Genomic DNA, 25,382 nt, shown 5'->3' on the forward strand with positions numbered 1-25,382 from the left:
GTTCCAATTCAGGGTTAAAAGATCTAGCCACAGAAGGTATGAAGATATTAATTGTGAAAAGACCTTTATAAACAGTATTTTCCTTGTGATATGTAGATGAAAAATAGTTATATTGTATAATGTGTTACTTTATGTTAGAACAATCAATTTGTTAAATCTACATTGATAACATGTATTATAAATGTATTTTTTTGTAGCTACTGGCTCATATGCATTGCAGAAAACTGTAATTGGCACTTCAAGGCAACATCAATTAATGATTCTGCAATATTCAAGATCAGGAGTTTCAACCAACAACACACATGCACCTTAATGGACGATACATTCACACAGCGCAAATGTACTGCAGTTGTAGTTGGTAGCATGGTCATTCCAAAGTATTGTGATCCTAAGACAGTTTACACACCAAAGGACATACAAACTGACATGTTGTCCCAACACGGAGTGAACCTAAGCTACATGCAAGCATGGAGGGCAAAGGAAAAGGCTTTACAGTTGTTGAGAGGTCATCCGGCTGACTCCTACAACAAATTACCAAAATATTTTTATATTCTTGAGAAGACGTATCCTGGTTCAGTTGTTAAATTGAAGAAGACAATAGATGAATGCTTCTTATATGTATTTGTTGCTCTTTGTACATCAATAAGTGGTTAGGAATATTGTAGACCAGTAGTAGTGGTTGATGGGAGATTCTTAAAGACAGCCTACAGGGGGATTATGCTGACAGCAAGCACAATGGATGCAGCAGGTAAAATTGTATGCTAACAGCAAGCACAATGGATGCAGCAGGTAAAATTATAGTTATTTTGTAGGCAATTTATAAATTGTAGATATTTTGTACATATATATTGTAGTTTATATGTATTTGTGTTTTCATATGCATTTTCAAATCTGCCAGTTAATTATTTTTTTACTAATAATGTAGGTACAATATTGCCTTTGGCATATGCTGTGGTTGATTCGGAAAACGACGCATCGTGGAAGTGATTTTTTGAGCAATTCAAGCAAGCATATGGTGAAAGAACTTCAATGTGTGTTGATTCAGATAGGAATGAGAGTATCCTGAAGGCAACATCAATTGTCTATCCGGGCGTGCCACACTACTCTTGCGTGTGGCATATTTGGACAAATATAAGGGCAAAGTTCAAGAAGGGTCATCTACAATTAAATGAATTGTACTTTGCTACAACAGGATCATACACTCTGGATGAATTTAATGAAAGGATGTCGAAGATTGAAGGGATAGACCCACGTGTTAAATCATACCTCTATAATATTGGCTATCATAGATGGCCAAGAGTACATGCAACGGTGAATAGAACTTGGACTATGACATCAAACATTACCGAGTCGTTGAATGCTGTAACAAAAGAGGCAAGCGAGCTGCCAATATTTGATCTATTAGAGTATATGAGGACACTTCTTGAACGTTGGACAAAAGAGAAGTTATTGAAGGCAAAAGGGTACTTTCACATACCTTGGGTGCAAATTCAACAAAGAATTGGAGAAAACCAGTACATTATCTCAGAAACTTAGGGTAATATCTGTTTATTTGGTGCAGAAAATTAATTAATTAATATACATTGTTTCCAGATTGTAGATAAATTGTAGTTAATTTGTAGATTGTAGATAATTTGTAGATATAATTATAGATACATTGTAGATAAATTGTAGATAATCTATTTTTATGATTGTAAATATTTTTCTTTCTGTTTGTTATGTAATTGTAGGTGAGGGCTTTAACAGATCATATCCATACTGTGATAGATGGTGTGAAGTGGTACATTGTGTGTCTTGAAAGCAAGAAATGTAGTTGTGACCAGTTCCAACTTGATGAACTTCCATGTCTGCATGCTTTGGCAGCTCTAAGGCACAGGAATGAAACTTATGAAAACTATTTCTCTCCGTATTACACAAGGGAGAGCCTGCTGCGTACATATGAAATACCAGTAAATCCCCTTCCTGATAAAAGCGAATGGAATGTGCCACAACATATATCTGATGAAGTAGTAAATCCACCTACGGGAGAGAAAAGGCAACCAGGAAGACCTCAAAAGGAAAGATACAAAACATATGATGAACTAAAGTCAAAGAAGTACAAGGTGTCATGTGACAACTGTGGAGGTGAAGGGCATAACAAAAAATCTTGCAAGAATGCACCCAAAAAGAAATAAATATCGTGTAGTTAGAATAGTATTTCAAAATAATTGTTAGTGTGTTCAAGTTAACAGAATTTTGTGTGTAATCGTTTAAGTTTTGAAAGATCATAATGTAGTTAACTTCAATTTGTTTCTGTGTTTGTTAACATGTTTTTCTGTATTGTGTCAATCATCTACCTCCATTTTTTACATTCTTTACATAGCAGTTAATATTTATTATCTACAATATAACTACAAGTTAAAAAAAATTAATGTAACTTGAAATGATAGTTATATACAGAAAGTAAATACAACTGGAGGTATTCCCTACAAATTATATACATATTCAACTATAAAATTATATACAATCTCAACATTCAGTGTTTCCAGATTGTGGATAATTTGAAGTTTTTTTTGTAAATAATTTGTATTCTAACAATATAACTACTTTTAAGATAATGAAGAACATGTGCTGTAAATATTAAATAACTGGAGATAAAACCACCAAGTTATTTTCAAGTGAACTACTAAACTGGATAGAAATTAACAAAACAAAATGTCTGCTACAATAAAAACACAAAAGAAATGTTCAGAAAGTTGTGTACTATACTTCTCCTACAAACTAGCATCAACTAAATTACATGGACATGACACTACTTCTTCTTTCTCTGGACTCTTGTTTTCTCATTCAATGTAGGTGCACCCTTCCTCCTTGCTAGTCTGCATGTAACCTCACTTTCACTGATTGACCCATCTTCTTGCTTCTTTGTAGCATAGTCCCATAGGAGCGCTCCATAGCGTCTACGATGTTGGTCAATATCAGAAAGGTCTTCTGCGGAAATTGACAAATCTCCAAGGCTAACATACTCCGCAAATGCAGCAACAAATACACCACAATCACTGCAGAAACACAATTTTTTTTAAATATTTACCAAATAATTAGAAATAAAAAAAGAATTAAATGCATAGAAAGAGAGAATAGATCTTTTACAGTGACCCTTCTTTTTGCTGTGGAATCTCTGCAACCATCCATTGAATGTTAAGAGGGTCGATAACAGGTTTCTCGATGTATGCCTTTGTATTCATGAAGTTAATGTCCTTACGTTTCCCATAGAAACCAGTGCATGACAAATACAAAGGGATAATAACAGAAAACTTTTCGACACAGGATTCAACAACATGATGGTTGTGTGAAGAGACCATGGAATCATACGCATAAAGTTGCATGTCTGCAATGTCGATAACGACCAACACCCAATGGAATTTTTCTTTAATATTGACGGGCATGATGACATAGTCAATTTCATCCCATGCAACATTGGCAAGTAGTCTATACCCCAAAATATATTCTGCAACAACATCTTGGGGTTTAACAACTGAATACTTCTCTTGTGGAGGTGAATTTATGAACTTTTCATAAATTTGTTCTATCCTGGTCTTGAACACACAATCCGTTGTGGTAAACCTGGTCTTGTTATTGGGGCTATACTTGCCTCTTTTCCTCAAGTAATACATTATTACATTAATGTGCTGCACCCAAAAATAGTTGGCATATAAACATCAACTCAACTTCAAATAATCTACATGAAACCTACATTATAACTACAATTAACTACAAAAACAGAAACAAAAAATATCTACAATGATGTCTAAAAACAACTCTACAATTTAAACAAATTTACCTACAATTTACCTATAGTAAATGTACAATTTACCTACAGTTTAAGTACCTAATCTAAAAATAACTACAATTTACCTACAGTTACTGGGCAAACACGTAACACAACATCTACAATCATGTCTACATTATATCTATATTTTAAACTACAACTAATCTTGTAATATTCTATATAAACTACAAATAACTACAATTACACTACAAACAGTAAATACATCAATAAAACTATTCTGTCCACAAAATACATATAGAATTTATACTATAAATAATCTTCAAATATGATACATGACATGAAACCTAAATATTAATTACACTACATACAAGAAAGACAACATTTACAATCATGTCTATATAATATCTACACTTTATACTACAAGTCCTCTTCATATATTATCTAAAAACAGAAGACAAAATATCTACAAATCATATCTTGGGAATAGACTCCTTGATACTTATCGAGCCATTGAGGACTTGTCCGGGGTGAACCAGCGAAAAGAACCATTCCTTCTTATCAACCTTTTCCACTCCAAGGTCTAACCAAGGCTTAATTTGGTTATCCTTTATGGAAAACGGAGCCTTCCTCCTGTAACAACAAATAAATTACAAAAAAAATTGTAGATTGAATTAGATATGTAAAAGATAAATGCTGAAATGAAAGTGTCAAATTATGCATTACACCTCTTTGAACCTTTGTCGCTAGACTGGTACAACCACTTGTTGAAGTTTTCTAAAACATACGGATCTACATTTTCACCAATAACAGTAGTAAAAGGGTGCTTGAGGTAGAAAATTTTAGGTCCAACCGAACTGCTGCCCCTAGAACTGTATAGAGGGATAAATGGTGATCGGGCATACTTTCCCGGATGCCTTGTTCTCCCCGGATGCATAGGTGTTGCATCATCTTGTATGGGCTCGCCAAACATAACCAACTGGGATAAGTTGTCGGGCAACTCAAAATCATCTAGTGTGACCCTATTCTTCTAAACTCCTGATCCTTCTGAATCACCTAGATCCACATACTGTGCATCTGCACCTTCATTGTCATGTTCCTCAATAACCTGTTCTGGCTGAGCTGCTACTGTCACTCCGTGAATTGGGAACTGTGCATTGATATCTTCCGTAACTATAACACAATTCATATCAATTTTAACAAGAATGTTAAAATTTATAAACAACAAGAAAATATCTCTGAGTGACAGTATGATACCTGCTTTGTTTTCATCAACTGCAACTTGAAAATGTGTATATAAATCACCATGTGCTGGAAGATTTTCTTGACCAACTGCACCTTCAACATGTTCTATTTTATAATTAAAAATGGTAAATAATACTAGATAATGGTGGCTTGAAAGGTGTAGTATATGTGTAGCAAAATTGTAGATATTTTGTGGATAAGTGTAGATATGTTAATTATACACTGACACAAATTGTAGATATTTTGTAGGTATTTTGTAGATACCTATTTTGCTGGTACTTTCCTGCACTTGTTCCCCAATATTGAACTGAAAATGCTGATTGTTCAAATCTTTTTGTTGGTCATTGTTTTTGTTGAACTGCCAGCAAACTGAATGTTTTATGTTAGTTTGTATATATTTTTTCATTGTCTAAATTGTTTTGCTATAAAAATAAAAGTCAGATCTTACCTTTGCATCATTTTGCACATTTCTAATGTTTATCATTTGCAAAACAGACTGCACAGAATCATTTATAAACACTCGAAGGCTATCAAGTTCTACAAAGATAGATTTCGTAAAATCTTCAAGCTTTTTATCAACCTACATGTTACAATATAGTAAGTTGTTAACTTCATAATATGTCCTAACATACAATGCAAAAACATATGCAATTATATAAATATATATATAAGAATTTACAAATTTGTAGATATTTGGTAGACAGTTTATGAAATGTAGATATATTGTAGATAAAATGTAGATATATTGTAGTTTATATGTATTACCTGCTCAATTCCTTTTTGTAATTTACTGATCTTCTCAACAATAGACTCCTTATCCTCTTCTCCATCTGTTTGTTTGGGTTCCAACGTGGATCAGCATTAGGAACCTCAGATGTTTGTTCACCTTCTTGAACTTTGTACTCAATTTTGTCGGGCAAAATCAGCACTGCAATCTCTTCTCCAGATTCAACTATGTTGGTAAACTGAATGAGGAAAAATAAATTAGTTTGATCAAGGTAGAAAATGTAGAATACATGTAGATATGTTGAAGGTAAATGTATAAACGTAATAAAAGAAACTATACCTTTATCCACTCAGGCTTTATCATCTTCTCTTCAAAGGCAGTTAACCAAATCTGTCTCTTAGTAGCTGACCATCTTAGTATGCGAGGTATTGAGTTAGAACACCTTGTAGCTAGATCAGTGCTGACAGTAGAGCAACACTCATAAAGCCATACTTGCAATGCTAGTGAGCATCCCCGTATGAGATAAGAATGTACATACGGATTTAGTCTGTGCCTAACAGATTCCATCATCTGGGTGAAAGATTTAATACCCCATGGGTATGACTCATACTGCCCAGATTCTACCAAATAGAACCTAAAGTGATCTACGAAAGAAACATGATCTTTGTCCGAAGGACAAATGAAAAATTCTAAAAGATAAAGGATGCACAACTTCACCGCATCCTCATCGTTTACCCAGGATGTAGTGGTTACTATCTGTTTCAAATAAGACTTCTCCACTCTTAATTTGTTACGAAAATAACTGCTCATTATTTTGCTAACATAAGTAGGATTATAACCAAAATCAGTAACCTGGGTAACACATCTTAGACCGGTAATTAATGCAAACTCACGCAATCCAAAATTTAATGTTTCACCCTTTAACTGTACAGAAAAATATGATTCATTGGATTTGGTCAATTCATACTTCATTAGAAGATGAATGGCTTGATTTTGCATGCATATGGTGGGAAGAGACAATAAGTATCCAAAACACGTCTTTTTGAAAGATTCAAACCATTTGAGGATAGAAACTCTTTAATCTGACTAGAAATGCTAGGATCACATAAAGTATGGAATCCAAGCACCCCATAATCAACATTATGTGGGGCAAAAAACTATTCATTCTGCACAAATAATAAATTAATTCACATTAATAAAATGCATAAAAAGGATAAATTTATCTACATTTTATCTACAACATAACTACAAATGATTACATAATATCTACAATTTAAAACATTTTCTACAAAAAGGCAGCAACAAAAGATAACTACAATTCTGCTTCAAATATTACAAGTTACCTAACAGTATAACTACAAAAAAACTACAAAATATCTAAAACTATAAAAGCAGAACATCACAACTACAAATAATCTTCAAAATTAAGACAATTAATCTACACTTGTCTAAAAACGTAGAACACATGTTTAACAACATAACTACAATTGATTACATAATATATATAATTTAAAGCATTTTCTACAAAAAGGCAGCAACGAAAGATAACTACAATTCTGCTTCAAATAGTACAAGTTACCTAACAGTACAACTACAAAAAAACTACAAAATATCTAAAACTATAAAGGCAAATATCACAACTACAAATAATCTTCAAAATTAAGACAATTAATCTACAATTGTCTAAAAACGTAGAACACAGATTTTACCATCCTAAACTAAATAAAAAAATTAGAAACGAAACTAATAAATGTTTACCTTCGCCAATGATTGGTTCTGAACAATTTTAGGGTGTTTTTTTGAATGTTTCTTCATTTTTAGATTTTTCGAACTGGGAGACACCTTTGCTTTCTTTCCTGTTCGAAGATTAGGGACCTCTTCTACAAAGTCATCGTCTACAAAAATCTCTTTTCCTTTTCGTTTGACTTGTTTGACTGGTGTAGAAGTTTCTCCAGCATCTACATCGTGTTTTTGTTTGGTTCCCATCTCAGCTCTGATTTGTTGGGGAGATGAACTATGAGTAGTCTCTGCAATTGCATGTGGAGATTTGCCTTGCTTTTTGGGTGATTTTGGGGATAAAACACCCAAATCAAAGGAGGGTATATCAGCTACTGCTGATTTTTTAGGAATCTTTTTAGAAGCTTTGTTGTTCTTCATTGATGAACTTCAACTAGAGTAAAATGGGGAACCAATTTGTTTGAAGGGTTTCTTCAATTTTCTGTGATTTTAGAGGGAGATTGGGTGGTTTCAGAAGATGAAAAATGGTAAAAAGAACGTGGGTATGGGTAAAAAGAATGTGGGTACGGGGCAGAGGGTTTAGGAGAGAGAAAGTAAGGGATGAGTGGAGATACTGGAATTAAACGGAAATCCTTTAATTAAGGAGTAAAAAACATCTCATTAATTATACCCTTAATTAATTATGGTATAAAAATGGTAATTTGGTATACTAAGTGTAATTAAGTCAAACCTTAAACATTGAGGGTAAAAATATTTCCTATGTGGCATAGAAATGTAAAAATTCCTTAGGATATTAAACACGGATTCACACAATCATTTTGATATATTATTATGAAGCATTCCGACTTTTCATTTTTGAATTGGCATACATATGATTTTTCTATTCGCTGGCATAGTATTAAGGGATAAGGTAACTTTAATAAGTTGAAAAATTTCTCGTCTAATAAAGAAAATGGATGGGATATTCATAACTATGAATTTCTTATAAAGATCATTGACAAAATTGAGCATTATCGAAGAGAGTGTTTGAGCTAAAGCTCATCCGCCATGACTATGTGCCATGAAGCTCAGAGAGAGAAAGGAGAAGAAGGTTCGAGATCTTTTGGAGTAAGAGTAAACATTCTCATTGAATTGAATTAGAAAAGGTAGTGCCCCTATACATATATACAAACTACTCACTGACACTAACTAACAATGTAACTAACTACTTACAAAACTAGCCACTTACAAAACTAGCACTAATAACCTAACTAACTAACTGTAGAAAATGTGGCTACTAGTTAAATAATTACATTCAAGTTTTAATCTTAACACCCCCCTCAAGTTGGAAGGGAGGTACTCATTTCCAACTTGTGAAGCAGTGACGAATGTTTGATACCTGTCAGGGATTTGGTGAGTATATCTGCGAGCTGGTTGTCTGTATAGACATAGTGTAGAGAGATTAATCCTTCAACGACCTTATCCCTTACAAAATGGCAATCGACCTCTATATGTTTTGTTCGTTCATGAAACACTGAATTTTTGGCGATATGCAGGGCTGCTTGATTATCACAATATACTGGAATGGGAAGACTCAAGGGTATAGTTAGTTCCTCCAAAAGCTTAGACAACCAAACAAGCTCTGCAATTACCTTTCTTGCACACCTGTACTCTGCCTCTGCAGAGCTTAGTGACACAGTGGACTGTTTATTCGATTTTTAACTAATTGGACTGTATTCAAGTATCTGAGTACATGCATGGCAGCTTTGAGATGAGAGTCTCGAGGACTTTGCATGTACTGGCTGAGATGCTAGACACTGTAGGCAATATCAAGTCGTGTGTTGGTGAGGAAGTTCAGTTTTTCCACCAACTTTCTGTATTGAGTGGGGTCTGTGAGTAGGGTACCTTCAGTGGCTTTCAACTTTGTTGAGGGATCAAGTGGAGAGGCCATGCGAGTGCAGTGTGAGCACTCAAACTCCTTTATCAGATCAGTTGTGAATTTTTTTTGTGTGATTATTGCTCCATCATGTTATATAGTATCTCCAATCCTAGGAAATAGTGTAATCTTCCCAGATCCTTTATTTTGAAAGTCTCATGTAGGAAAGACATCAATGCCTTGATTTCTTCCAAATTTGTTCCTATCAAGAGGACATCATCCATATATACTGCTACAAAATAGCTGACTTACCCTTTTTCTTGTAGAAAAGGGAATAGTCTAGCATAGAATGCACATATCCTTTAGAGGATAGAGCCTCTGTCAACTTATCATACCACTGTCTACTTTCTTGCTTCAAACCATACAAGGATTTGTTTAGCTTACACACTAAGTTATGTTTTGCTACTAATAGTCCTGGTGGTACTTGCATGTACACTTTTTCATTTAGGTCTCCATGGAGAAAAGCATTGTTCACATCAAATTGAAAAACTTTCCAATTCTTCTTTACTGCAATACCAACTAATGCTCTCACAGTAGTCATCTTCACTACTCGAAAGAAAGTCTCAATGTAGTTAATTCTTGCTTGTTGAGTGTAACCCTTGACAACTAGTCTAGCTTTAAATGTTTCAACACTTCCAACTGCCTTATGCTTGATTTTATATACCCATTTACAACCTATTGCTTTCTTTCCTACAGGTAGTGGGACAAGGTCCCAGGTATGATTAGAGTAAAGGGCATCAAATTCTTGGTTCATGGCCTGTTGCCAAGCAGGTATAACTGCTGTTTCTTCATATGACTCAGGTTCACAGTCAATAGAAAGCTTTTCAATCTAATGCTGACTGCTGCCACTTAGAGCATTTAAGGATATAGGTTGCAAGTAGGGTACATGTGTGTGAAAAGAAAAGGACTGTGAGGGTGAGCTATGATCAATTTCTGTAACTTGTTCTCCAGTGGTATTGAGAGTGGGCACATTGCAAATGTAATATTTCAAATAACTTGGAGGTTTCAGTGTTCTTTGGGTCTATTGTGAGTTAGGATTGTAGTATGTTCAGATTGTATTGAGCTTGGTAAATTATCTGAAAAGGATTGTTGTTGATCCTGTGGGTGAAAGCTAGGCTCAGGTGATATGTTGGAGGTTCTATTCGGGCTGGAAGAATTTTGGTATTCTGGTGACCCAGATTCATGAGTGATAGGATTAGTATCATTGCCAAATGAAAGTTCAGGTGACATTAGTTGTTGATGTGGACTCTCACTGTTACTAGTGATAGTAAGATTAGCAACATCAAAATGACTCATACTTGGTCCTATGTGAGGAGAAGGAAAACATAAATGTTCATATTTAGATGCTAAATCAGTGTGGTTTCCATGCAATGCAAATGGAAAGATTGTTTCATGAAAAGTCACATCTCTAGATACATGAATCTTCCTTATGGCTAGGCTAAAAACCTTGTATCCCTTTGATCCAAAAGGGTATATTATGAAAATATGTGGAGTTGATCTTGGTTCAAATTTATCTTTGTGAGGTTTTAAGTTTGTAGGAAAGCATAAACATTCAAAACTCCTAAGGTGTGAATAGTTTGGTTTCTTCTTGTATAAAATCTCAAAATGACATTTCCTTTTGAGGGATGAGGATGACAATCTATTGATCAGTTAGGTAGAAGTTAGGATGCACTCCCCCTAGTATCTTATAGGTAGTTTAGACTGGTACAACAATGTCCTTGCAGTTTCAAGGAGGTACTTATGTTTTTTTCGACTATACCATTCTGTTGAGGGCTATAAGGACAAGTTTTCTGGTGTAAGATCCCTTTGGCTTGGAAAATCATGGTTGTTTCAGTATTCACAAACTCCAGACCATTGTCAGTTCTGATAGTCTTTATTGAGGCATTGAAATGGTTTTGGACCATTGCACAGAAAGCTTTTATGACATGTCGGGCATTGCTTTTACTAGTCAAGAGATGTGTCCAAGTACATATGCTATAGTCATCAACTAGGGTGATGAAATATCTGTGATTGTCATGAGTTGGTGCATGATAAGGGCCCCACATATCCACATGGATGAGTTCAAATACTTTGGTGGTGGAAGTGGTTCTTTATGGGAATGGATATCTATTCTGTCTGGCCATAGGACAAATAGAACACATAAAAGGTTGTTTGCTTGTAAAGGCTATAGGTATGGAATTGATACCCTTCATCTTGATAAAATGTACATGGCCTAGCCTTTTATGCCACAAGAGATCTACATGATTGTCACCAGGTCTACATGTACTGCTCACTGAATCTATTTTGTCAGAAGAAGTTCTATTGGAATTCAAAGGAACTCGTACACTTTTATTATCACAAACATGAGAAGGAATGGATGCACTAGGTACAAAATTACAAAGATGGTGCTGACAATGTACATTATTAATACTATGACTATCTGAGGTGGATGCACTAGGTACAGATCTGTGTGTGAGTGGTATGATAGAAGAACTGTTCTTTCTTGAATTTGAATAGTGAAGGTAGAGGCTGTCTCTAACTTTACCAATCTCCAGAGGCCTCCTCAGTGAAAGGCCCTGTAGAAGGATACGTGAAAACTTAGTGAATATGATGGTGCAATCAAGTTAAGCTGTCAATGAGTGAACAAAGATCAGATTGAACTTGAAACTAGATACATATAAGACTCTTTTTAGGGTAAATTGAGGACTGAGAATGACATCTCCAACTATTGTTACTTTTACTTTATATCCATTTGGCAAAGAAACTAGGAAAGGATAAACAAGAGTTTTGATGTTACTCAAGGAGGCCTTGTTGTAAGTCATATGGTTAGTGGCTCCTGAGTCAAGGATCCAGGAATCAGTATTCTCTTTAAAACTTTCATAAGACTGTGTACTGGGATCAACAAAAGTGTTACAAGCAGTCATACCTGCAAAGTTAACAGCACCACCAGTCATGTTGATGTTTCCTGAGTTGTCTCCATTATTTCCACACTTGAAGCTTTCCAATATGCTTAGCAGTTGTCCATATTGTTCCTTGGTTAGTTGCTGCATGGTTCTACCTTGCTCCTGAGAGTTTCCCCTTTATCTGTCAAGGTTGCTACATTGTCAGATGTGTCAAATACATTTGCTGACATTTTTCTTCCCCTATTACCATTGTTGTACTTCATGTTTTGTGGATAACCATGAATTTTATAATACTTGTCCTTGGTGCGCCCTGGTCTCTTGTAGAAATCACAAAATGGCCTAGGCCTATTTCCCATATAACCTCTTCCATAGCTGTTGTTCCCAGAGGAAGTACTCATGTGTTGACTATAATTGGTTCTAAAGCTGTTATTTCCTGGGCCATTGACATTCAATGATGTAGACTCAATTACCAATTGTTGATTGTGTGGCCTAACTTCTATTTGCTTCTCTTCTTGTATGAGGATAGAGAAGTCTTGTGCAATGCTTGGAAGAGGATTCATCATTAGTATACTCCCTCTTACGACATTATACACCTCATTTAATCCCATCAAAAACTGTATCAGTCTTCTGTCTTGCTCAGATTACTAGTTTCTGACACTTCCCTGTTATGAAGCCAACCTTATTCTTCACTAAGAGGGATCTAAGTACACCTCTCTTCCATGATTTATATTCTGTGCCATCAAAAGGTACATGAACTAATATAGAACCTGCACTTTCCGACGGATGCATGTATAGGGGACTTGAAGTATCTAAAGTGTCTTTGTTTACAGTATCTCCACCCATTACTTAAACTACAAATCTCAATTGATTTAAACCGTGAATCGAAGATAGGAAACGAGAATTCAACAGAGAAACCTTCGAGAACAGTTAAAGTTGCTATGACTTGTTGCAATCAAACCAGATCACAGCAAAAAAATGCAATTTCGAACAGGATTTCACAAGAGAGAAAAATGATTGACAATTTCGAGAAAGACCTAAAACTTCAATTGTGAATTGAAGAGAAAAACGAGACTGGAGATCGCAAGTTACCTCAGTAGATAAAGCCTTGCTCTGATACCATGACAAAATTGAGCATTATCGAAGAGAGTGTTTGAGATAAAGCTCATTCGCCATGGCTATGTGCCATGAAGCTCAGAGAGAGAAAGGAGATGAAGGTTCGAGATCTTTTGTAATGAGAGTAAACATTCTCATTGAATTGAATTAGGAAATGGTAGCGCCCCTATGCATATATATACAAACTACTCACTGACACTAATAATGTAACTAACTACTTACAAAACTAGCCAATTACAAAACTAGCACTAACATCCTAACTAACTAACTGCAGAAAATATGGCTACTAGTTAAATAATTACATTCAAGTTCTAATCTTAACCATCATACTATCTGTTTTCCCATTTTATTTATTTATCTCCTACTGTTGTTCCTAGAATGCATAAAATACTTGGGATGCCCCAATGACTTATTCTAAATGGATAATTTTTAAAAATAAGAAACATGGATAAAATTTCAACATGTTAGGTATTTGGTGGAGGTCATTTAAGTATGAATTGGACTTTGTATTTCAAAATTGTTTGTTGTTTACTTGTTTATATTGTTGTTATATACTATTTCTACCCTAATTTTTATATTTACAAAAAAAGAAAAGGACAAAGAGAGGTCATATTAATATCATCACCTTTAAAATTTACTTTCTAAAAACTATTTGTATGACATAAACTAAAAAAAAAAAATATGAGTAGTTTCAACTTCCAAATAATATACAAGTTTACTTGTAGTGTCAACAAAGAGACAATCTATCACGACAAAGAGTATGTTGGGAGATATAAAATCTATTCTCTCTAAATTATTATAAGTTCTAAGTTCTAAGTCTTGAAATTAATATAAAACTTCTCGATAGGAAGCATTTTTTTTCTTCATCAATTTATCTGGCGCAAAGTTAGATCAATCAAATAAGTGGACTTTCACTGCGAATGTTGAATGGTTAAATGGCTTAAAACAAAAAAGAAATAGCAAATTGATAACCTCTTTTATTCTATTGCAAATAGATAATCCACTACCGTAAAGTTTGTCAAAAATATCCTCATCCTTAATTAGAGATATTAAATTTAAATCTGACAAGAAAATTATTTTTTGTAGAAAATATTTTATTTTAAAAGTGGGACTTCACTGCGTTTAGTCGGACCAAAGAAAATGGAACAACAACAATAAATTAAGTGTAATTTCAAAAGTAGAATCCATAATATCATATAAAAATTGTAATTTTTGAGAAAAATATTATTTGGAGTTAAGTTGAAAAATGATATTTGGAAGTTGAAATTATGTTTGGACATGTATTTTACTTGAAAAAATATTACAGTTTTGTGAGTGGGAAATATTTTTTTTTTATGGAAAAACATATTTTTGAAAAAAAAATAAAACTTTTGTCAGGAAAAAAAAAATTATTATCCAGTAAACATCAGTGTGGGGCCAGCCACTAAAAGAGGATAAGAAAACGGTATTCAAGAATTGGTCCAAGATACTACTCTGCCCAGCCCCAGCACTTGAAGGAAACAAAACAAACTGCATACGTGAAAGCAAAGAGAGACAAATTATCTCTTGCTTTACTTCAAGCAATAAACAAACTCTCTTTCTTTCTCCCACCATCTTCAACTATATATATATAACAAAAATATCAGAGTCATTATTTATAACAAGACTTGCAGCACTGAGCTCACTCTATAACTAACCTCATCCATCTTCTCCTCTGTATAATCTTATAATACGTCAGAGCAGCAAAACCCACTAGTTTATTTGCTGGGCCAGCTCATTTCCAGGTGAAAAGATCTTGATATATTAATCAATTCCTCATATTTGGTCTTTCTTCTTTCTTGCTATTAGTAATTAAATTTTTGAGTTTTTCCAATTCTGTTTTCCTCTTTGATCACTGTATCCTATTCATTTCTTGATTAACTTCTTGTTCAATTAAGGGAAATGGAGGAGAGTGAAGGAAATTAATTGTGTTCCCTTGTTTGTTTTGACTGCAAATTAAAAGTTGGGTTTTTCTCTCGGTCAACAAGTTATACATCGACGGATTATAATATAGGGATAGTAGTACAGTTAATAATAAATACCATAGTATATGCATTGTTATTGGATGATGATTAATCTTATTAATATCTGGATATATATATTGTATAATCCAAACATTTGTTTACAACAACAACAACAGACCCAGGGTGACCCAGTGGGGTCTGGGGAGGGTAGCTTATATGCAGACCCTGCCTTTAATAAGGTACAAGAGGTTGTTTACGGAAAACCCTCAATCCAAACCTTTGTTTAAAAATAATAAAAAAACATAAATAAAATAGAATTTACAATTATCAAATTTTAGTATATAAAAACAAGCCTTATCTTGCTTTCCTAGAAGAGACATTATTTCATGACTTAAACCTGTGAGCAGAGGCGGACCCAGGAGTTGAAGGCCGTGGGTGCACTTTTGGATTCAAGCAAAATTTGCTTTGTATATAGGGTGCCCACTACTAATATATCACTATTTCTAAAGACATATACATCTATACATGAAATTTTTGCCAATTTAAGGGTGCCGGTGACCCCTCTTTTTATAGCATGTGTCCGCCTCCGCTTGTGACCTCCTGATCACAAGGTTGCTACTTTTTCCCTTGCATCAAGGCAATAGCTTCCGATCTTAAGCTCAATAATTTAGTGTAGCACAATAAGTTTGGCTTTTGAGCCATTATATCTAGCATCTCCTTATGAATTCAACTTAATGAGTTTCATTTGTATTATGGATTGGTCATTTTATCATTCTTCAGTTCTTCTATCATTTTAATCTGACAAAGCTTATCTAGTAACTTGGATACTTTGGGAACTAATGTATGAGCTAATAGACATAATAATATTTTCTCCTTTTTATGGCTTATCTTTTATGTATTGAATTGTATTCCTTGATTGCTGTTACTATCGTGCTAGTATAAGCAGAAAAATCCGACAAACCTGACTCTTATTGTTATTAATTCAGACAATAATCTTTTCGGTTCTGTCTTATGCTGACATTAGGTTGTTGTAAAAGGTAGCAACTTGATAACTTTATACTTCCATTAATGATCAAACTCTAACTGCATTTGCACCTTTCTCAGAGCTTAAATAGGCTACAGGCCTACAGCAGCAACAGCGAATAGACTGAGACGGAGATGGAGTCAAGGCATTCCCTTTATCACGTACTGCTTTTACTTTTCTGCGGTCTCTCTGCCCTGTGTCAGTGTTCGGCTACTGGGGTTGAAGCAAACCAGACAGCAGTATTGTTTGTGAATGCATCTGAAGCATCAGCAAGAAAAATACCTGATACTCTTTTTGGTATATTCTTTGAGGTGAGTTTAGTCATTTGGGTTCTCAATCTGTATTGCAAATGAGAAGTGTATACTTTCTAATATATAAAATGTATTAGGTGTTTTGTTTGCCATTTTCTTTTTCATGCAAACTCTTCTAATGTATATGATACTCAGAATCAGAACATCCTGCTTCTTGAAAACACATCTAGAATACATTTTGATTAGTTCATTCCATCAAGCCAAAATCCCCATTCTCAACTCTTGAAAAGATTTCCTGTTTGAACAGTTTTTGAACTAAAGAAGAAAATAGGATAAAAAATGACAGTGAAATTTTATCTTACGCCTGTCTATGATGTGAAACCTGAGAGTGTCCATCTTATGAACCATCAACATTTTCCAAATATCTGGAAGAGAATAATGCATGCCTTCTTTATGTGGGCGTAAGGGGAAAAGTTTTTAAAATAAATTGGACTTAATTTTCCATGAAATTAGATAATATCAATTTATTTAGTTTATAACACCTGGAACATTGTATTTCAGGAGATCAATCATGCTGGAGCTGGTGGATTGTGGGCTGAGCTTGTCAGCAACAGAGGTCAGCTTGACTTTATGGTTGCCTAAGAAAAGAAAATTCTCCAAAAAAATAAAATAATATATGCTTCGCTTCGTAGTGAGTAAGTAGTAAGGCTTTCTTTGGACTGAAAAAGAAAAAGGAAAAGAAAGGACAGACAGGAATTATGATGGAAAGGATGAAGTATTTATGTTTATGTTGCTCAAGCAGAAAATTAGAGTAAATTGTTACACGACTCTGTGCTGTATTTTCTCTTGGATTGTCATTATTACTTTTCCCTGACTGTTAACTTGGAGAGTTTTATACTCAGCATGCTACTGTGTCCAAGAGGTTACTTTTTGACTGATAAGAAGATTTTAGTCAAAATACTAATAAGGCACTTAATGTGAAATTTCTTGTTCTAATCATGCAATAAGAGTTTTACCTTCTATATATTCTTGACATTTATTTTATTTAAGTGTTAAATTTCTTGAAATCACTTTCAGGTTTTGAAGCTGGAGGCCCAAATGTACCTTCGAATATTGATCCTTGGTCTATCATCGGGGATGAGTCCTCAGTGATTGTCTCAACAGATCATTCATCATGCTTTGACCGGAACAAAATTGCACTTCGCATGCAGGTGCTCTGTGACCATAGAGGCACCAATATCTGTCCAGATGGAGGAGTTGGTATCTACAACCCTGGATTTTGGGGCATGGTATGTTTATCATGCTTGACTGAAACGTTGTTCATGCGTTCCTCTCTTCCTCTCTCAATAGTATAAGCACATTGGATAGTCACATCCCAAGCTCATGTCACATATTGTCCGCTTTAGTCCAAGAAACCTCACGGATTTGTCCCTTGTTGTACTATGCCACATCAAGCCGAGAAAAGCGCTTACCATGTGAATTTGTACTCTATCTTATATAATACTTCATTTCCTCTTTCTTTTTGATGTGGGATTTGCCGAAGGTATCATATGCACTCTTTCTTCAGAAGCCTGCCAATTCTTCTTTTTGACGTGTCCTCCTTCATGGGCGTGACCATACACCCTTGTAGGGACTCAACGTCTTCATTGAGTTTTGCCCTACCATTGTACTGTCGGAATTAGGCGTCGGTACCATATTTGTCACAGCCCAAGCCCATGATACGTATTATCCGCTTTGTCCCATCAAACCTTACATATTTGTTCTTTGTTGCACTATGCCACATGGAGACCAAGAGTATGTGAACATGCGCGCGCTATATAAGTGAAGTTCTATATAAGATAGTATATAAGTTTAAATGGTACGCACGCTTTTGGGCTCGATATGGCATAATCCAATAATGGACAAATCCGTGAGGCTTGTTGGGCCAAGGCGGACAATACGTACTATGGGCTTGGTAAGTGACATGGATTTCCTTCATTTGTATCATCAAGTCTTCACTTACATTTCAATCAGAATTTTATTACTATAAACTAAGATGCCGATCTAGGTGTTGCTTTCTTTAAGTATTTTTTGGTGCATGTTCTGTATTTATTGTCCTCATTTTTTGCTTTCCTGCAGAATATTGAGCAGGGAAAGAGTTACAAACTAGTGCTTTATGTTCGTTCACAAGAATCAATCAATGTATCTGTTGCTTTAACTGGTTCAAATGGATTGCAAAAGTTGGCTACTTCCAACATAGTGTAAGTATATGTCTAGTTACCTTTGTTTTCCATGTTTTTACAAAGTGCGGTTCTTGCACACAATTCATTCAACATGTTCTTGCAGAGCTGCCGATGTTTCAAGTTGGACAAAAGTGGAAATCCTGTTAGAAGCAAAAGGAACAAATCCCAATTCGAGACTCGAATTGAGATCAACTACAAAAGGTGTTATATGGTTTGATCAAGTGTCATTGATGCCTACGGACACATATAAGGTATGTAGCTGAGAACTTTCTTATAGCTATTCAGAGAAGGCTCAAAATTAATCAAGGAGATTGGCTTTAATGCAGCTGGCTGAGTTAATGACATATTTCTGAACCAAAAAACTCCTAAAGGGGATTCTTTTCTTGTTTATTGTATACAGGATGTGTAACCAGCTTCAGTTCTGTTCCGATATCATTAGGTTTATATCAATCAGTAAACTAACGTTTATCCAAATAAATTGGGTCGCCTATACATGAATCCTCTGTCAATTCTTCAGAGGATATTATTAGGTTTTACATTTGGGAAAAATTAAAACTTGTTGACCATGTAGGCATTGTTAACTAATAATGTGTATAATTTGTCAATGAAGATAAATTCACAAATTATTGCAACTGGTTTTTGCTCATTATTTGGCTGTAAATATTCAACAATCCTTTCGATGAGTATGACATTGTCTTCGATTATTTTTCTTTCATATTTTTCATTTTTGTAGGACATTGGTTGTATTTGTATGATAAATATGGTTTGTGGCAATTTTCTTGGCACAGGGCCATGGCTTCAGGAAAGATCTTTTTGGAATGCTTAAAGATTTGAAACCAGCATTCATTAGATTTCCAGGTATTCTCCATTTCAGCTTGTTCCATGCTGATGGACTGGGAATTACAGTTATTAGTATTTTATACCTGCTACTTATTTATAATTTTTTTTTACATGAGCCCTTCTGTCACAGTCTAACCAAATTAATCTGGAAATGAACGAATGCGAAAAGGAATTGGGACAATTTTTTGTTATATTGAAATAAAAGCAGAACTGAACTACAAGCTAAGGAAAAGAGGATTGGAAAACTAAATGAAACAGTAAATCTCCATGACTGAACTCTAGACCTGCAGAAGAGAGAAGGGACTGGGTTAGAGGAGGGAATCAGGAAGAAGAGAATTTGGGAGGAAGTAAGAGAAAGGAAATACCGTGTATTCGTTGCTCGTCTCTGCAGAGTTTGTTAGTTAAATAACAAACTCCTCGCCAGCTGGCAGAATCTGTTCCCTTGAGCTTCAATAAGTAACTAATGATCTGAGCCCTCGATTATGTGTTTAGTTAAACCTCCCCTTCTGATTCAAGATCGAACTCCTCTAGATAAATTTATTTAGTTAATAACTTCTGGGTCATAACACCTTCTTGACGAGGAAGTAAAATATTAGTTGAGAGGAATTATTCATGAGTAAATTGTAAACAGAAAGCACAATAAAAAGAATTTTATGCAGGATTTCTTAGAGATAAAAAAAAGAAGCCCATATATAACTGTCTTATGTATTAGTGTAATTTTTTCCCACAGGAGTTTCAGTAACATCATTTTTTCATTTCTTTAGACTCCGTTCAAACAGAGACCGTGTGATGTACTTCTATTAAAGGAAAATTTATCTTGTAAAGATTGAATTTAGGTGAATTGATAGATCACTAAAGGGTAGTATAGGTGAACATCCTCCCTAGACACTTGATGAAGGAGTATTCTACCTAGCATTTAATTGAGCAGAGGCTTCTAAATATTGGATGATTCCAGCTGCATATCTCATGTAAATATTTACAATTTCTGGTTTTTGAATTCCATGTATGATTCTTTTGATATACTTTATGAAATCACCTGAAAATTCCGTAACAGAACAATTCTACTAAGTGAGATAATACATCTTTGATTCTAAGACTGATCTTCGGAATTTCCAAGTCTGATCTGATTAATGGCATTATTCTGATCACATCTTTTTTTTTTGTTGTTGCTTTTACACTGTTAGATGTGGGATTAGTATCAGAAACTGTTCAACGTTTATCCCATATTTTTACTTCCAAATCCGTGACCAATTAATGCAAGTATTTCCCATCAGACTTCGACTTATGATTTCTCAACATATAGTAACATGTTTCCTTCCCTAGGGTTTAGCTTGAAGGAACTTAACTTAAAAATTTAGTTGAAATTCGGACTTTCTTTTCTTGTTTTGCTTTACTTCTTTGAAACAGACAATTTCTCCTTTTCATCTGTTAATCATTTGTATTCGAGCACATTTAGAATTTTAAACAACTAGCTTATACGGTGTTTGCTAGGAAAAAGGAATAGGACAAATATAGTAAAAGATCTCATCATTTAGAGGACTTAATTTTACCTCTGTGAAGTCCCCCTATCAATCTGCATATCTTCTATGTGAGCTTCTTAAAATAATCAGATTATCCAATGTTGATAAATCGTTCATGTTATCTGTCTCTAGGTGGATGTTTTGTTGAAGGTGACTATTTAAGAAATGCATTTAGGTGGAAAGAAACCATTGGGCAATGGGAAGAGAGGCCCGGGCACTTTGGTGATGTTTGGAATTATTGGACTGATGATGGGCTTGGCCATTTTGAGTTCCTGCAGGTAATATTCTATGTTCTATGGCCATTTTGGCTGGTCATGCATGCTAACCACACACACACACACCAAAATAAAAACAGAATAAAAATGAAAAGAGCACGCGTGCACACACTTGATGCAAACATTCGTATGCTTCTGAATGTGAATAACTCCAGCCCTTTTCTGCAGCTTGCCGAAGACCTAGGTGCACGGCCGGTGTGGGTTTTCAACAACGGTAGTCCCCCCACTTCCTCAAATGCACTATTCTTTGTCTATTAGTTAATTTCGTTTGTTTACTTGATTTAATTCTTCTTCCTTTTATGCTTCTAAATTTTCAGGAGTCAGCCACCATGATGAAGTTGACACTTCCGCTATTTTACCTTTTGTGCAAGTAGGTTTCTTGAATGTTTAGCTCATCAAAATATGATCTGAGATTTAATAGAATAAATATTATATAGATTTTATCTAGTGTTGTAAACCTTTCTCTTGTTTGTCAGCTGTGAATTCCTAGCGATTAAAAACTCACATCACTAAAAGCTTCATTTTAATGGCTATAATACTCGCAGGCTTGTGCATTAATAGGTTTATGGTGTTACATATTCAATCACCAAAGTAATTAATATTTTGAAATCAACTTACAGAGTAGACATCATTTTTTATTGTTGCATAAATTGGTTAAGAAAGTAAAATTAGCAGTGGAAACACTCTTGCTTCCCGCTCTGTAGCAACAATTCATCTTCATTCAGTCCATGCTACATTATGTTTATATGAATATATGTTGTGTCTATCCAGGAAATCTTAGATGGTCTTGAGTTTGCAAGAGGTGATCCTACCTCAACATGGGGTTCTGTGCGAGCCAAAATGGGACATCCGGAGCCCTTTGATTTGAAATATGTGGCGATTGGAAATGAGGATTGTGGAAAGTCAAAATACCGTGGTAGGCATACTTATCGTATTTGGAAGATCATATGTGTCCGTTGTTTCACAGGGAGCTTATTAACAGAGCATAAAGGATTCATATTTCGCATAACTTTCTCGCACATATTTTTTACAATTTTCTGCATAGGTCAACGCAGCGTACCTATCTAAGAGGAAAAGATTCTCGTGTGTGATTTCTGTTCCTTGTGATACAGGAAATTACCTCAAGTTCTATTCAGCCATCAAAGATGCGTACCCAGATATTAGGATAATCTCAAACTGTGATGGTTCTTCCAGTCCACTGGATCACCCAGCTGATTTATATGATTTTCATGTAAGATCTTGACGCTTTTCTGACTCTTTCAGTATATCTGAAGCGTTAACTTTGATTTGTTTTGTCTTTGCACAAGCTTTAACTTTGTGATGTTTCTATTGTTAGATTTATAGCAGCGCAAGTTCGGTATTTTCTAATGCTCGCCATTTTGATAGTACACGACGCAGTGGACCAAAGGTCGGTAAAGCTTCCTTTTTTATGATTAGTGAGTTAAATTACTAAGTGATGCTTGCGTATAACATATATTTCAACAGGCTTTTATAAGTGAGTATGCTGTGACCGGAAATGATGCTGGAAAAGGTAGTCTTTTGGCAGCATTGGCTGAAGCTGGTTTCCTCATTGGGGTAGAAAAGAACAGGTACCTGTGTAATATTTGTCTAATTTTCTATTTAAATTTTTTAACGCTTCCCATGTGTATGTAGTGTTTCCTCGTTATAGAAAACTTATGAGGGGCAGACCACATTCAGAAATATTTTGCAGGGATGGCTTTCACCCCCAATAGCTAACAGTATTGCTGTGTAGACCTTAGATCAACCAATTAATGAGATCATTTAGTCCTACAACGATAAAGGGTGATATATGATTTTTACTTTGACGAATTACTTATAGAAAGGGTGATATGTGATTTTACTTAACAAAGTCTACGTTGATTAACGCCCTTCTCTTTTTCATACGAAAATAACTGATCTTTCCTTTAGCTTTTCCTTGAAAATGTTTTAATCTATGCCGGTCCATCATACGGTGTACTATGTGGTACCTTTTATTTACTGTATGCCGGATGACTTTGATCTTAGAGGTCAGGCATAGACTATGCTAATCACCTTCAACTAATTGATATTCCATATTTTTCCCTTTTCTATGTTCTCATTTTTTGATGTTACTTGAAATTTTCCTCTGTTCAGCGAAGCAATTGAAATGGCAAGTTATGCACCCCTATTTGTTAATGACAATGACAGGAGGTATATCTGATTGCTTCTCCTCTTATTTCTCTCTCTCCTTTTTGTTTTTAAAGAAATTATCTTAATGTATTCTATCGAACAAAATTGTTCTTTCATGTAGGTGGAACCCAGATGCAATTGTCTTCACTTCTTCACAAATGTATGGAACCCCAAGTTATTGGATGCAGCATTTCTTCAAAGAGTCAAACGGTGCAACTCTTCTGAGTTCATCACTTCAAGCTAATCCTTCAAATTCACTTATAGCATCTGCCATCACTTGGCGAAATTCAGTTGATAACAACGAGTATTTGAGAATAAAGGTGTGGATATTTTCTTGTTTTGGTTCATCACTCTTTGAGGGTTAAGGTCGGCTAGTTTCTTATGTACGATAGCTTCTTCTTTGTTGGTTATCATTAGCACTTCAAGACTTTTGAATGGTCTACATTCACTCTTAACAACTATTTAGCGTCGTTTTATGGTGAGTACATGATAGTTCAGGTTCTTCAAAAGGGAAGTTAGATTTTATTTCCATAATCCTAAGATGCGCCATCGTCCTGACCATTTTGCATTTACACACTGTTCTCCACCTTTAATAGGTTCATTATTCATACGTTGAGATATTTTCCCCAGGTTGTGAACTTTGGGACCACCGCCGTTACTCTTAAAATCTCTATCAGCGGATTGGATCAGAACACTTTAGAGTCATCTGGAGCAATAAAAACTACATTAACATCCACCAATGTGATGGATGAAAATTCCTTCAAAGAGCCTAATAAGGTACAAACATCTTTTCATTTAATTCTTTAATATCCTAAAAAGGTTCGTGGTCTTTCGCGGAATATAGTATTTCCTGGATCTGCTGGCAAGATTTGTTGGTTTGGCGTAAGTTGTTTCACAATTAGCAGCTAAACTGAACTTTTTTCTTTCTTACTTTGCCTCGTCAATATCTACAGAAATGTTGTAATTATGGCGATAGCTAATTTAGAACTTAGGGTAATTAACAGAACTGTCACCTCTGTTAGTGTATGAGGAGCATGCTAAAACTATTATTTCAATTTGTAACCTTAATTTGTTTATGTGGTTGCTTTTCTTAAAATTTTGTTTTTTCTATTTAAGCAGGTATCACCTGTTAAAGCGATGCTTGAAAAAGTTAGCGAGAGCATGGATGTTGTACTGTCTCCACGTTCCCTCACTTCATTTGACTTGTTAAGAAAATCAATCAGCACTAGTGTTGATCCTGCTTCTGCACTTATAGCTTCATACTAAGACTATGTACCATTTATGAATGCGTGGTTATAAATCCATAATATCAATTTCATATATATTCATGCAGTTACTTCTTAATACTATCTCCTATATTTCTTTTTGTTGTTCTCTGGCACTTTGCTCAACTTCTTAGAGAAGTCTACTTTGTGAAACAATAGCGCCGGGAATAAATTTACTCATACTCGATGATTACATCAAACAATTAAATTCGCGACTGTACTTCCAGAAGGAGTACGTTCGGAGAAATAGTTTCTTAGATGTATTACCGTATAGATCCACTTTTTACAAGTCTGAAATCTTTAAGCTTTAATAAGTGTCACGCGTAACTATGATCTTTTTTCTCGCTATGATTGATTAATATATTTCTCACCTTGATTATATTTTAGAGATAAAGTACCCGTTAAATTAACTTGGTTTGATGCAAACACTGGATGTGAATTTTTCCTTC

General features: G+C 34.8%; 3 protein-coding genes across 3 annotated transcripts; 2 read left to right on the forward strand and 1 right to left on the reverse strand.

Moving 5' to 3' along the window:
- Positions 1–776: 776 nt before the first annotated feature.
- Positions 777–2,174, forward strand: LOC107788379 (uncharacterized). The gene is made up of 3 exons (XM_075253021.1): positions 777–789; positions 1,193–1,482; positions 1,731–2,174. Exons 1-3 carry the CDS (start codon positions 777–779, stop codon positions 2,172–2,174), a joined length of 747 nt encoding a protein of 248 aa, XP_075109122.1.
- A 617-nt stretch (positions 2,175–2,791) lies between these two features.
- Positions 2,792–7,895, reverse strand: LOC142180917 (uncharacterized). The gene is made up of 10 exons (XM_075253022.1): positions 7,497–7,895; positions 6,078–6,662; positions 5,803–5,976; positions 5,460–5,591; positions 5,276–5,369; positions 5,024–5,116; positions 4,837–4,939; positions 4,303–4,399; positions 3,130–3,668; positions 2,792–3,038 (listed from the first exon to the last, which is right to left on the reverse strand). Exons 1-10 carry the CDS (start codon positions 7,893–7,895, stop codon positions 2,792–2,794), a joined length of 2,463 nt encoding a protein of 820 aa, XP_075109123.1.
- A 6,952-nt stretch (positions 7,896–14,847) lies between these two features.
- Positions 14,848–25,034, forward strand: LOC107788380 (alpha-L-arabinofuranosidase 1). The gene is made up of 18 exons (XM_016610060.2): positions 14,848–15,148; positions 16,472–16,702; positions 17,204–17,258; positions 17,720–17,931; positions 18,761–18,882; positions 18,968–19,115; positions 19,653–19,722; positions 21,357–21,502; positions 21,668–21,713; positions 21,817–21,869; positions 22,271–22,415; positions 22,612–22,730; positions 22,836–22,907; positions 22,985–23,088; positions 23,633–23,689; positions 23,790–23,988; positions 24,299–24,445; positions 24,788–25,034. The coding sequence occupies exons 2-18, from the start codon at positions 16,526–16,528 to the stop codon at positions 24,932–24,934; spliced, it is 2,019 nt and encodes a 672-aa protein (XP_016465546.2). The 5' UTR covers positions 14,848–15,148; positions 16,472–16,525; the 3' UTR covers positions 24,935–25,034.
- Positions 25,035–25,382: the final 348 nt, after the last annotated feature.

This window comes from Nicotiana tabacum, chromosome 5 (assembly GCF_000715075.1).
Source record: "Nicotiana tabacum cultivar K326 chromosome 5, ASM71507v2, whole genome shotgun sequence".
Classification (NCBI taxonomy): domain Eukaryota; kingdom Viridiplantae; phylum Streptophyta; class Magnoliopsida; order Solanales; family Solanaceae; genus Nicotiana; species Nicotiana tabacum.

Bases quoted from the DNA above. Each gene is read 5' to 3' on its own strand.
- LOC107788379 (XM_075253021.1), top strand. The intron at 1,483-1,730 runs GTGCAAATTCAA...ATGTAATTGTAG, and splicing joins GGTACTTTCACATACCTTGG to GTGAGGGCTTTAACAGATCA.
- LOC107788380 (XM_016610060.2), top strand. From the start codon at position 16,526: ATGGAGTCAAGGCATTCCCTTTATCACGTACTGCTTTTACTTTTCTGC. The intron at 17,259-17,719 runs GTCAGCTTGACT...AATCACTTTCAG, and splicing joins TGAGCTTGTCAGCAACAGAG to GTTTTGAAGCTGGAGGCCCA. The intron at 18,883-18,967 runs GTAAGTATATGT...ATGTTCTTGCAG, and splicing joins TTGGCTACTTCCAACATAGT to AGCTGCCGATGTTTCAAGTT.
- LOC142180917 (XM_075253022.1), bottom strand. From the start codon at position 7,895: ATGAAGAACAACAAAGCTTCTAAAAAGATTCCTAAAAAATCAGCAGTA. The intron at 5,592-5,802 runs GTAAATTACAAA...TGTAACATGTAG, and splicing joins GTCTATTGTTGAGAAGATCA to GTTGATAAAAAGCTTGAAGA. The intron at 4,400-4,836 runs GTATGTGGATCT...TTGTTGTTACAG, and splicing joins AATGAAGGTGCAGATGCACA to GAGGAAGGCTCCGTTTTCCA.